This window comes from Dromaius novaehollandiae, chromosome 3, assembly GCF_036370855.1.
Source record: "Dromaius novaehollandiae isolate bDroNov1 chromosome 3, bDroNov1.hap1, whole genome shotgun sequence".
Taxonomy (NCBI): Eukaryota; Metazoa; Chordata; class Aves; order Casuariiformes; family Dromaiidae; genus Dromaius; species Dromaius novaehollandiae.
The window spans coordinates 51,212,036-51,226,584 of record NC_088100.1 but is presented as its reverse complement, the minus strand read 5'-3'; the positions used below and the strand labels follow the sequence as shown (position 1 = coordinate 51,226,584).

The 14,549-nt window shown below is 34.7% G+C and overlaps 1 protein-coding gene across 1 annotated transcript in view; it reads left to right on the top strand.

Moving 5' to 3' along the window:
* AK9 (adenylate kinase 9) overlaps positions 1 to 14,549 on the top strand; it is an 81,079-nt gene that overhangs the window by 38,681 nt on the left and 27,849 nt on the right. The window contains exons 19-23 of the mRNA XM_064508868.1: positions 497 to 598; positions 7,674 to 7,880; positions 8,853 to 8,980; positions 12,066 to 12,278; positions 12,863 to 13,156. Of these exons, the coding sequence (XP_064364938.1) occupies positions 497 to 598; positions 7,674 to 7,880; positions 8,853 to 8,980; positions 12,066 to 12,278; positions 12,863 to 13,156 (944 nt within the window). The remainder of the gene's footprint in view (positions 1 to 496; positions 599 to 7,673; positions 7,881 to 8,852; positions 8,981 to 12,065; positions 12,279 to 12,862; positions 13,157 to 14,549) is intronic.

Below are 14,549 nucleotides of genomic sequence, written 5' to 3'. Positions count from 1 at the left end.
TACATTCCAATATCTGTAATTGCAGTATGTTAGTCGAAGAAAATCCAGACTCTGAAACAGAATTCTAATTCTTTTAGTCTCTCATTCAGAGAATTAAAGCCTAAGGGATATTGGTTTAGTATAGCTATACTGTCATTAAGTGTGTTCTTTTGCAAGGTTTTGTTTTTGAACATAGTTTGAGCACAGAATGCAGAGTTGGTAATAAATGAAAAATATTCTTACATAAAAGCACTGAATTAAATATACTACCTCTCCCCTTTACTCACAATCATGTAGCAACTGATAGATGGTTTGCCTTTTCCCACATATCAGGCAGCTGATCTTAAAATATGTTTTGGACAAGGTACAGTACCTGAGCATCAAAGTAACTCCTTGTTTGCTGGTGGTCAAATGTAAGTTTTGCAGAATGATCCAAAAATATTTTTATTTCTGTAGTGCCTCCATCATGCCTCAATGGTATTGTTAAAGTTATTAATGATTATACTTGTGCCCACAGAATTTGAAGACCAGGATGAGCAGCCTCTACCTGAAACCAAACAAATATCTGAGAGACAGTCCAGTGATTCTACTGATTATAAAGAAGAATCTAAACCTGCAGGTTAGGCTTGGAGCATATATAATATTTCTCACTTGCTAGTATCAATAATTGTATGCCTTCCTTTTCTGCAAGTTTTTACTATATGTGAAAATTGACTGTGAATATCATTCCTTACTTTTTTTTTTTCTTATCAAGAAGTTTATAATAGGGTAGTCAGGGTCAAGTTATTTGAGCACTTAAAAATGCTATTAAAGGGATGTTGTTAATTCATGTTAAAAACAATGTACTAGGTGCTTACACTTTGAAAAACAAACAAAAAAGCTTATTTCCACTAGGAAATACTACTAGATGTAGTCTAAACACCAAATTAAAAATGTGTACAGGGATCTATGCAAATAACAAATAAAGTGAGTGTTACTGACATGACCTCTTGTCTTCAGAAGAAGAAATCCATGAGCACTTACTGCAGGATGGAGTGATAAGCAAGGGAAATCAGAAGAAATAAACCCCCTTGAAAATCATTCTCATGAATTGTGACAAAAATAACAAGTGAATGACAAATAAATGAAGGAATGAAAAAATATCAGGAAAAAATAAAATTGCAGTATTCACAAATACCTACTGGTGATTTTAACAAATCTCAGTGCTACAGATCATTTAAAATTTAATATTATATTCATATGAATAGAGTTAGAGTAGGTCGTCTCTGACTCTGCCAAGTATAGGGAGTTGAAAGTAATTGCACAAAAATATTAGGAACTCTGAACCAAAAATAAGATAAGGAAGAAACATGTCTACAGAGAGGTTTATTTAGCTAAGCTCCATTTAAGAATAGATAAAATTAGCTGTTATGAGTGCTACTTGTCTTAGTTTTTTCTTATATATGTAATACGACAGCAAAAATATCTGAATGAAAATGAATAAAGAAATAGCTGTTTGGCATCATGTTCCGATAGCTTTGCTTTATTAAAACAATATTTGTGGGTTAAGCTGATAGCAACACAGTGGTGATTTAAGATCAGAAATGATTAGTCCACTCCCTGAGGCAAGAGAGCTTGGTAAAAATGGGAATGAAGGAGTTTGAAATTTGGATGTGAGTGAACAAAATACGACCTGTATTTTTCTTAGTCCTTAGTCCATTGTCCTGCTAACAGCTTGCTAGTTTTCACACAGAGTCATGTTTTCTTCTTTCTGATAAGAGGTAAAATTCTGCAGTACATGGAACTCCGTGGAACCATGAGCTAATGAAAAGAAATCCCAGAATGGCCTTCTCTCAAAAACACTTTGAAGGCAACTCATCTTTATTGAAGATAGACTATTTTAGTCTTTAACATATAACTTTAGTTTTAACATACAAATTTTACCTTCTATCTATTAAGATTTATGCTTATAATATAATATATTAAAGTCCAAAAGCAAAACAAATATGATTTTACCATGAAACATTTAATTTTAAATAGCAAGGTGTTAGATATACACATATTAATGCTATTGTGTTGACTCGATCCTTCTGCATTAGAAAGAATCAATTTAATCTGTAGACTACATTGTGCTATTCCAAACTCAATAAATCAGTACCCACAATATAAGCTTGCCCACCAAGTACATTTCACTGGAACCTGCTGAAAATTATTTGGCAGCATATAGTCATCAGTAAGTAATGAAAAGTCTGTTTTAAACAAACCACAGAATATTTTGCAAAAAAAAAAAATAAATAAATAAAAAAAAAATGTATTCATAATGAAATACATATCAGTTTCAGGGAATGAAAATACCACTGTTATCCCTCATTTGCTGTTCTGTTTATTTTGTCAAACCCTTAATGAAGAAGACATGCTGGCTGCTGGTCTCTCTGTCTCCACTTTGGCAGCATTTAAGAGGGGCAGGAGGAACTTCTTCATCTTTTTTGCTGTTGAATATGGGCTGAGTGCAGAACAAGTCATATCTAGTACCAACAGACCACTAAAAAAAAAAATATTAAAGCCTTTCCTCCCCCAGCAAATTCACTCAGATAATGTGGGGGCAGAAAGCCTTTGAGAAGTATTTGTCTCTATGGTAACTACACTCAGTGAAAGCAAAGAAGACACAGAGCAAAATAATATGAGAGAGAGCCATAGAGGCATTCCCTGTGAAAGCTGCAGATTTAGGAATGTGTGAGATTGACTCATACCACCCCTGTGACAAGGAAAAAATTATCAAGAACAGCATAGCTAGATAGACTGACAACTAGTCAAGTAGTCCTCTGAAGGGAATTTGTTTGGATATTTAAATCCATTTATTTTTAAATAATTGCTGCCTTTTCAATATATTTTTCTTGGCTATGTTTATTATTTCTTTAAAAATCTTTTATCACTGTAAATCACCTATGAAGCAGAATATCATAACTCATATGTAATAGCAAATGTATAGTTGTCTTATTTAATTTTATTTTTAATATTGTTTTCCCCTGAAACCCAGCTAGAAACAAATCAAATACCATATAGGCAATCGTTTGATCATGATGAGGTTCAAATACCTGAACCAAAACTAAAATAGTGTTTGCTTTGTCCATCTAGGAGCCCTTTTCCCTCTTCTCACATAAGGAATGTAATTCTCTCTTTCTTTTATTGTCTTTCCCTTCTTTCAAATGTTTCTCCAGTTTGCTTAGGCCTATGTAATCTATTAAAAAGAACTATGTCAATAGGCAATAATGGCTGCCGAAAAAGTTTCTTTATGCAAGAAAACTCTCTGGTAGAAGTAATCTAATTGAATTATGTGCCTAGAGTAGAGAAACAAGGCTGGAACATATGCTTGCCCATCATTTCTTAAACGCAGTTTATCAAAAAGGTGTAACATTAATTGTGAGTGTTTTTGAGATTAAGGGTCATATGGAAACACTCTTTTCAAACTTTTTGGGTGGATTTGTTACTATGTTCAATGTTTTGTCTCAGCTGATGTCAGATATTGATTTAAATCTGTTATTCCGCCTGTATATTTCCAAAGCTTCATGACTTACTCAGAACTGAGAGGTTTTTAAAGGGCAGGACCATAAATGATGATCTGCAGAATGCTGGATCCAGACAGCACGCATTTCCATCTTCAGTACATTACTGCTTTGAAAAGGTCTGTGGTTCACAAGGCAGGACATGTGATTTCTACAATGTGAATGTGCCAAGGATAACATGTGCAAAAAGCAGTTGTGTAAGCTAGTTAATGTATTCTTTGCTTATTTTCTTAAAATCTGTGTTCATAATGGAATCATCATTACATAATGCATAAGTGCTATCCAAATTTATGCAGGTTTTACCTAGCTATATTTCTGTTTCATTTGGAATACATCGTTGCAGAATGCAATATAATTAATTTTAGCATTTACACAATATACTTGAATATACATAAACAGATAGATACTTCCTATTTAGAACCACAGAATGAGACAGCAATGTCATTGCAGAGAATAGCTAATGCAATGAAATGTGCACAGAATGATTGTTTAACTTAGTAAAAGGCAAATGTTTATAAACATTTTTCAGAAAAAAATTAACTTCTAATTCAAGATCAGAGTATTTGAAATCTTTCCTGTTTAACGATATGCCTGTTTGCACTTTTGGTTTATGTCTGGATTAATAATCATTCAAAAAGAGTGAAGGTTAGCCACTGAGGTGTCAGTCTAATAGTTATGTGCTGTTCAAACCTGTAAAAGAGGGGGAATACATTAAGTATTTTTTGTTATAAAAAATCACAAAAATACTTGCTGAAATACTTATATGTTAATCTATTATTTTAAAATGGCTCAATTAAAGTTTTGCAGTTCATCTTGGGAACAGCATGTCAGGACACAGGAAGGGCTGGCAGCTTCCAGCAAAACAGGCAGCTGAGTGTTGTAATACAACCAGCAGGGCAGAGACCACACCAGCCAGGGCTCCATCCCACCACCCCTGAGTGAGGCAAGCAGGGCAGACCCAGAGATGGCAGGCAGGTACAATCAGGAAACCAGATCCTCAAGCAAGTCCATGGCAGGTCCAACGTCAAGCTAGGAAGTCGAGATCAGGCCTGCTGAGGGTAATCAGGGTCAGACACAGTCCAGTGATTGCCAGACAGGTCCATAGTGACGAGGAAGACAGTCCATGGGTCAGGGTCCAGATCAATCAAGGTCCATGACCAGGCATGGGCCTGCAGGCATGGGTTCTGATGGCACTGCAGACAGGTACTCCCACAACATAGCTCAGGCAGGGACTGAACACCCACTGCTGAACTTAAATGGAGGCCTGGGCCCAGAAGCTGGGTGCCCCAGATGAGGCTGGTCAGGGCTGGTAAAGCCTATTAGTGCCCTGGGCCCTGACACAGCTTAGGAATTGCCCTAGAGTATACTATTTATGAGAAATCTCAGTTTATCAGATATATAGCAGAGGTAAATGGAAATATTGAGTGAATAAAAGTTTCAGCCCCAGAAATGGAAGAAGAATAAAATTCTTAAAAGCATCTAAATATTTATAAATATACTATCTTTCTGAAGGTCTACACCCGTAAGGAGATGTAGTCATTACAGTACCCAAGCTGCCATACTAATTTTAAGCGCCTGGCTTCATGCATGGAATTAAAGGTTACAGAAATAGGCACAACGAGCAGAAGCTAACAGGGGCCAACCTTAGTGAACCATGAGAGAACATCAAAAGCACACATGTATCTGAAATCATGCACCTTTTTAGGTTTAGCTATGCACCTTTTTAGGTTTAGCTAATGCTGTGAGAATAGGACTCAGTACCTTCAGCTTTTTGGCGATTAACTCATTGGGGGCAGGGAACTGGCTTGCTTTCTTCTAGAAAATAGTAGTGATACTGACCACCACTTTGATATAATAGCTTCATGAATACATTAGCTGTCCAAGTAGGATAAATCAGCTAAACGTGTTCCTTAGCTAGCAGGCACTTACAACCATGAATCCCAACTGCTATTGCCACTTCTGGACGATGTTTTAGTTAGTAGGGTGTCAGACAGAAGTTAGGCAACATTGCTGCCTCACCAATGACCAACTGACCAATCCCACTATGTTTACTACTGTTTTTTGCAGAAAAAGGCATATCTAATCAAAGACATCCATCTATGTTGTACTTTATAATAGCCTTTTCTCGTGGGGATCTATTTTGGAAAATTATACATGACGTTTCTGAATTTCTTCAACATTCCATTCTAATTGTACGAAAAACATTCACTTCTGCTAGGAAAACACATAATTTTCTTAAAGAAAAGAACTATAACAGGGCAGTTTAATGCTTCATGAGCCAGAAAATACACATCATTTGGATTTTTCAGGTTGAAGCAAAGAAAAAAATGTAACTTGCAGTGCTGCAATTTTACACAGTGAGCATTGGCCTGCTTAATGTCAAGGAGTAACCATAAAAAAATGTTTTTTAACTTTTCCCTTTTCTGCATTTTTAAGAAAAGGGTCAAAGCTTTTACCGCACAAGGTATTAAGGCTTTCATTTTTAGTATTACCTCTCCTTTTTAGGTGTAGGAAGTTATTTAAGGAAAAATGGTAGTAATGGGCCTTTTTTGGAAAAATCATTAAAAGTTCATTGTCATATGCTAAACCTGTTGTTGCTTGTGTCAAAGTCTGTTCCTGCGCTTTCAAAGTGAAAACAAGACAGACAAAAAGAGGAGGAGAAAATTATAGCAAAGTAGAAAATTGCTCTGTCCCTTGTTCAAGCTCAATCTTGCATCTTCATTTCTGGCAAAAGACAAGCACAGCATACAGTCTAATTCCCACCAAACTTATAGTAATATCAGGCCATTTAAGTCATTGCTCTCAACTGTGTTTCTGGCTGTGATTTGAAGGCAGTGATGTCAGACTTATTAAACAGAATACAAAAGAATGATGATAGGAAAAAGAAGAAAATCAGAGTTGAAAATGATATGTGGGCAGGGAATGGGGTTAGCATCAACCACACACAGTTTTGCCTGCTTGAGACTGTTCATGATTGCGTGAGGACAAGGAGATAGATGATGATATCTTTGAGGCACCTCCGTATTTTCTTCTACCTGAGACAGATCTTTGTATTGGGACTTTAAGGGCCTAACAATATCTAAATGGATCCTAAATGCCGCCATAAGAACTGATGAGTAACTTTCTTATTTTCTGTTGATGTGTCCTGCTGTCAATATTAAGTTTTTAATTCCCTCTGGCTTTTTCAGCAAAATGAGTAGTGGAAAAAGCAGCTATCTGTTTGTTTTTTGTTTGCCAAGTATGCCAACACTTTTGGCTTGGCAGTACATAACCAGTTTTCTCATGTTTATCATGAGTAGTGTCTGTGAACTTCTTATTTAGATGACTGCATTCTTTCAATCTCTAACTTTTGTTTACCTTTTGTGACAGTTTTATGAAACAGGCTTGGACTTCTCTGATCTTAAACAATTCACAGTTGACAATTTATATTTTTGCACAACACATCTTATGAGATCGTCTCTTCTTTCCCTTATTCATTAAACAAGTTATTGTTATGCAGCAGTGGCTTCATTAAGCCAACATTTTTGTAACAGTTTCTCAATCCAAGTATTGACAGTGGGAAGCCATGATACACATTTTTTGTTTTACTTTATTTCCATTTATTCATTCCATTCATATTATTATATACTTACATTATTATGCCACTTACAAAAACAGTTCCTCCTTGTCCTGGAATGTATTGGCTGGGAGATTAGATCCACAGTCTATTTCTTTCTATGCCTATGAATGATTTCTAGCATCCAGAGAAATGGGTTACACTTTTGTCTCTCATTATCAGTACTTCTTAGAATTGCTCCACACACACCTGCACCTGTAGCACTTCGTAGCACCAGTATGTGGGCTCTGTAGGTCACTGGTATAGATATAGGTATAGATACAGGTCATTTCTCAACATGCCTTTGTCTGCAAAAGTGAGTGTATTTTTCCCATAAGCATATGCCTGAAAAAGTGAGAAGGAACATCACACAAAGTCACACTCCAAGGCTGTTGCTGCTTGCAGGGCTTTGCCAGTAGTGTAACAGAGAGCGATGGATATCACCGTGACTTTCAAATATGATGTAACTCCTCTATTTTATGGGAGGCATAATGATAATTTTTAAATGCAAAATGTTTTAGAGTAGCATTGTCTTCTAAATACAATTTGGTTTTCAGAAATCGCACTACCTGAGTTTCCAGAGGATGGTTTTCCAGATGTACCAGAAATGGAAGTAATTAAAAGGAAGATTGACCTTTTCATGCAGGACTGGCAAACAGTGGAGTCAGGAATCAGTGATTCACCTCTAGTTCAGGTTGTTGTTTTAGAGATTGCTGAGCAAAGTCCAGAAAGTCTACTTAATCAAATTGTCCCGGTCATGGAAAGTAAGTGGTGCTGTTTGCAATTTGCATTTAACCTACTCAGAGGGATTTTGGAGAGTTTGTCTTATGATTATATTGGCGGGGGGGAGTTATACTGAGTTCTAAATCACTAACATGAAGTGGGAACAGAACATACAGTGTTTTGTGGGTAAGCTGAAAAGGTCTCTAGCAGCCTAGTTAAATATTATATAAAAATATAGTGCATTAAGTGTATATATATTTTAAAAATATAAACTATAAAAATGTGTATGTGATAGCTCCCTAAACTGTTTGACAGCACATTTGCCCAGTTACTTATTCTATCTATTTGTGTCAGGCTACTAGTATGAGAAATGCACAAATAATTAAAGTTCACTCATGTACGATATTCACTGAACTCAGTGAGACTTTCAGGATGTGGAATGATCCACCCACCTGCACAGATTGTGTTTAAGAGTGGATTTTTAGAGTATTAATATTTTTCAGCAAATATTTGCCTGTGTGCTCAAATCTCTAACACTTCTGAGTATCGGATAAATAATATTAATAATACGTTTTGCTATAATTATGCTGATGCAAGTATTTTATTAACCAAAATGAATATTATGCTGGCTTTATAATTAATTTAAATTTGACTGATAATTTGTTTAAAAGATTTTCTCCAATGAATAACATGAAAAAAACTGTTGCAAGCAGTAATGCCACTATCTTTATGTGTCTGTATAATCCTCTTATACTAGGAGTACCTATTGAAAATATCAATTTACTCTAGTCAAAAAACAAACCAGTATATATTCGGTTTTGGGGGAAATCACTATATTAAGGTATATTTATTTCATACAACCTGGAGAACATTTTGTTCTATGAGTAGGGGAATGCAATGTATATTTAGCATGATTTGTTTCCACATATGTGCTTATTTTTATGGGCAAAGAGAATAAACTTTTACATAGCCAAATGAAAAACATTGAAGCAGAAAAAAATTAACCTTTTCAGAACCTTTTAAATATCATGGTTGGGTATTATCTGCTGAAGACTTAGATGAGGAAGCAGAAGACCTGGCTGCTGAAGGGGAAGCTGAAGAAGAAAATGAAATTGAGGAAGAAGAAGAAAATGATGATGAAGTAAGCATATTGGCTTTGTTCATTTATCATTTTATTTTAACTCACTTATTTTCAGTTTGAACATAACCTCAGAGAACGCAGATTTTGCAAATGATTTTGCATGATCCAGTATATGCTTCAAGAATATTATACATAGTATTTCTATGTTCTGGCTGATAATAGTTTTATTCTGGCAGGAAGCTTAAATACCCCATGCTGGTAGAGACGATGAATGTAGTTAGTTTGGTGAGATTACAGGGGGGTGATTATAAACAAGAAGACATATAATTAGATCTAACTTAACTTCTCCCAGAATCAGTATTATTAGGAGAGCAGGCCCATTGCCACATTTCACATTTCAGATTACCTCTAGACCACATGCCCTGATAATACTTCTTTGTGAATTCATCCTTCCATTTGCACCTCAGAGGTAATGGTTCACTGTGAATTTTATTTAAAAAGACATACAATACGTCTTACAAATTGTTATAAATATTTTGTAATTCTGTGTCTAAAAAAATTCACCCATTCTAGGAATAAAAACATTTTTAGAATTTGTAAGAAGTTGCTGTGGTTCCAAATAGACAGAGAAAAAGAATTATATTCATCTGTGAGTAAATATAGATATTAATATTTATCCTTTTCACAATTTTCATATCATAATAGTGGTTAGTAAAGGAATACAGAATGTCATTAGGAAAACAGTAAGCTACATGATTGGAACTTTTTAATTGAAGAGTTAAACATCAGGGAATTTACAGTTTTATATGTCAATCTATTTTCATTTTTATTCATTATAATAGATTGGACAAACATCTTAAGATAACAGGAAATAATTTGTAGCAATAACAGATGAAGAAAAATTGTTAGCCAATTATTTTTGGCAAACAGCATTAGATATAACAAATATTATTTCATGACCTATTGAAACCACAGTAGTTGCATGATACTCTGTGACTTCAACGTTTGGAAACCTAAAAACAAGTTCAGACTACTAGGAAATGGTACGCCATTTGAGAACTGTGTTCTTTATCAGTAAGAAGAGAGACAAATGATTCCCTACCTTAAAATATGCTAAACTACACTACATTAAAATATGCTAAACTACACTTTTTCTTGTACTGAATCATACAACACAGAATTAATTCAATAAAATGTAAGAGAGGCAAGGGTGAGCTTTGCTTTCCTTCAACCAACAATGGTTCTGTGAGCCATCATATAAACATCAGAAGATGCAGAGTAGAAGATTTAATGTGCAATCCTCTGTTTCATCTCAACTACTAATAATTTCCAAAAATCCGTTTAAATGAAAATGAAGGTCTAGCTTCACCATTCTTTTATTTTCGTCCTACACTGGAAGATGCCCATCCCAAAATTTATGAGCATGGAATATACATACACTGTACTGGAATAGTATCAAATAAATATTTAAAAATTAATTTCATTAGATATATAATCTGATTTCATAATACCAGCTCTCATTGCCTTTTCTGAAGAGTCTACTTTCTTCTCCACATTTAGAAGTAAAAGAAAGTGAATTTTAAAAATGCAGTAGGAAAGGTTTTTATTATAGATACTTCAAGCTTAATTTTGGTCTTGAACAGCTAACCATGATATTATCACCTTATATTTAAAATGGTCATTCTTTCCTTAGTAATTGCCTCGCTAGATTGAGATTGGGCAGATTGTTTTATGACTCTGAATCTAAAAAGTGCATATTTTTATAGATTTATATTCAGCTTATGAAAGATTTTGAGATTAGTTGTTAACCTAAACTGTTATTAGTTACTGTCTTCCAGGTTCCCACCAGTAATGACAATGTTTATAAAGGCACTACTTGTCCCCTGACAAGTGTGTAGTGGCATAGCATATAGTTTATTTAGAATCATGGAGTCACAGAATAATTTAGGTTTGAAGGGAGCTCCCAAATGCATCCAGTTCAACCCCCTCTCTAAGACTAACCTCAGAGTTAGATCCAGCTTCAAAGTTAGATCAGATTACTCAGAGCCATGTCTAGTTAATTTTGAGTATTTCCAAGGGTGGAGATTGCACATGCTCACTGGGCAACCTGTTCCAGTGTTTGATCACCTTCATTATGAAAACCCTTTTCTTATCATCTAGCTGTAATTTCCCTTGTTGCAGCTTGTGTCTGTTGCCCCACATCCTTTTGCTGTGCCCCTCTGAGAAGAGTGGCTCTGTCTTCTCTATAGCTCCCACTAGTTAGTCGAAAATAGTAATTAGATCCCCTTTAGCCTTCTCTTCTTAGGACTGAATAAATCCAGTTCTCTCAGCCTTTTGTCATGTATCTTGTACTTAATCAAAAGAAAATCTTATTAGAAAGTTCAGATATAAATACATTTATTTGTATTTTCTACTTTTTGACCATATTCTAAACAGCAACACCAGCTTGCACTATAAAAGTTATTCATATCAAACAGGACTTTGAGAAAGCAAAACAGTTATTTTTCAAAACATTGCAAACCATATGTGTAACCATAAATCAGCTTCAGATGAATTCTTAGGTATCAGATTTTGTCTTTGACTGTTGGGTCATACGACACTGAAAGCTTCACCTTCAACACCTGGATGCATGGACAAACATAATAAAGAAAAGCAAGTCTCTATTTCTTGGAAAGAATGAAAAAGCAGTAATAGACTCATCATTACGGAGATGGAAAGTCCATATGGATGATCCTGATACAAAAGTTGCTTGGTCTTTATTGGGGTATTTGCTTTATATCCTTATTTGTAGATCTCTAAGCACTATGTACATCCTATGGACAATTTGGCTATTTATTTGACCTTAACAGTGTTGGACAGTGTGAAAATATGCTACTTAAACAATTAGGAAGAAGTACGTCTTACAAGGAAGAAATGAAGTTCTTTAATTTCATGATCTAGAAATGTAGTTTGTATTCTAATGCAGAAATCATCCATTTTAGACCTATATGTAACAGAAAGAAATAATGTGAGAAATAACCAAAGACACTTAAAATATGAACAGTTTTGAGGATGCCTTTCTGAGTCAGTGCTCAATTGGCATATTCGATATTATGTTCTTCTACTTAATTCAAACAGTTCTTGAAATTTTTCAAAAACTTTTCAGGAAGAAGAAAAACGTAACGAGAAGAAGAGGCACATGGGAGACACAAAACACTTCTGTCCAGTCAGTCTGAAAGAGGACTTTGTCCTTTATCCAGGACTCTCTGAACATGCAGCTAAATACCAAGAAAAGACTTACTATTTTTCAACTTCTGAGAACAGAGATAAGTTTTTGGAGAACCCTGAGGAGTATGTGGCTCACAAGGAACCAATAAAAGTGAGAATCTTTAAAACTGAAGTAGACTGATAATAACAGATTAAAGTCACTATTTTCCATTGCTCATTTTAATAGTTTATTATTTCTGATTTTTTCTATGTAAAGATAGGTATACCAGGCAAGCCTCTGAAACAAATAAACCATGTTTCTTCCCTAGTGACTTTACAGTGTACATTTAAATTAACACATTGAAAGAAGCTTGCAGATAGAACAGAAAAGAAGGAAGATGATAAAGGTTTACAATAATCATGAGAAGTTATTAATAAATCACAAATATTGTTATTTTTACTATTTTAACACTTTTTTTGTAAGTGAAGGAAAAGTAAGAGATGTGCAGATTTACCAGGATTGTATAATAGCCTTTCATTTTTACCTACTGGCAACAACTTTTGTAGTGTATTTATTCAGTGTTTCCAGAGAGCAGGTAGTCTGTTTGGAACAGTAGTAGAGGACCTGGAAGATTTAAAATGCAAAATGACTGTTCTTGAGGTGATTTTTATAATGATATTCTTGTAGTGAAAAACAGTAGAAGATGCACTGTAGAGTCCAAATTGTTATAAAATATTTCATTTTTTCTCCTACAGGCTCCTCCCTTAAGGGTGTGCTTACTAGGGCCTCATGGAGCAGGTAAAACTACCTGTGCACGATGGGTAGCAGACAAAATGGGCATTTTCCATATTCAGTTTGAAGCATATCTACAGGAAATAATGATACGCAAAACTAAAAAGAAAGTTGGGCCTGATTTTGATGAAGAACCCGAAGAAGATGACAGCAAAATAGCAACTCTTTCACGGGAGCTGGAAGACTTCTCTCCAACCATGACTGAAACTAAAATTGAACCTGAAAATGAGCGTGAATTTGGAAAGAAAAGCCAACAGGTAATAATTGACATTTTTGCGTCCATACACAAAACAACCTCCTTTTAGGCCAGAATAGCAATTTCCAGTAAAATTCCAGCTTGATAAAAATTGCGTATGTTAAATTATTAGCTTGAAAATTTGGGAATAACCATTATTTCTTGTAAAATAATATACTTACTGACAATGTTTTCTTGTGAGTGCCATAAGCATTCTCCAAAACATTTCCTAGAATTACGTATAGTAGAGATAGTTGTTAAACAGGACAGAGAAAGAGGATATTAGAAAAAAACAAAGTTCAGAGTAATAATGAGAAAGTATGGTTTTCTTCAAGTATCTATAATAGATGGGTTCAATCCAGTGCAGTTTAGAAATGTTCACCAGCAGTGCTCTCTGCACTCTCTTGGGGCAAAAAGCATACATGGAATCTACCAGCCCTTCAGTCTGATCATCCCTTCTCAAAGATTCAGAAATATTTCAGTCTTCATAACAGGGTAAGCTAGTAATTCTTTTATATAGTAGGTTTTGTATTTAGATTGCAGTATTGTCTTTACTTTGCCTATTTGCTGCAGAGTTTTGAAATGAAAAGGTAGTGTAAAATATATCTTGTACAAAAGTTTTGTCTCTCATGACTGGATGTTCATGATTCCAGTAAAATAATTCATGAATGATAGCTTTCAGAAAATTAGGTGTTTTTCATAATTGGTTTGAATACTGATAGAAAATTTTTATGAATTTACATTCTAAAATGCATCTCTTTCAGAGTATAATTTCCCTGAACAATAAACATTTAAATGAAGTAATGTTTATTAGGCCCTCAATCTATACTCTCTTTTCATTCTTTTCTTACTTTGGTTTGTGTCAGGAAGCCATTCTGTGAGAAATGCACCTTAAACCATAGGATGATGATCTCGCAGTGTTACATTTCCTGAAAAAAAGAATTTTTCACAATAACTTACCAGCTCAGCTAAGAAAAAATTGATCTGAACCCAAGTTATTCTTAAAAAATTCAATTGGAAGTCATGCCTTTCAAAAATGGGGTTCCCACAAATATCCTTCATTTTTTACTAATAGCTTCAGCATCGTGTGCTAGTTTCGGTGTTTGAATGCTCTGCATTTGACTCGTCATTACTAATACTACCGCTATGTAGAACGGTATCTTTCTTAATTCTGGTCTTGTATCCATACTCAGTAGCCCTACATATCTTTGATATCTTTCTTTGGATTGCATCAAAGGATAAAATTTGCTCTTTAAAAGTACAAAACATTCTAATGTAGAACAGATAGTCTTTCAGTATGGGAACATATATATCTAAGTGATATATATCTTGTGGGCAATTAGGAGAAACTGTGATCATTTCAGTTTCTATTCCTTTGAATTAAGTATGAGAATAATTAAATCCTTAACAATTGT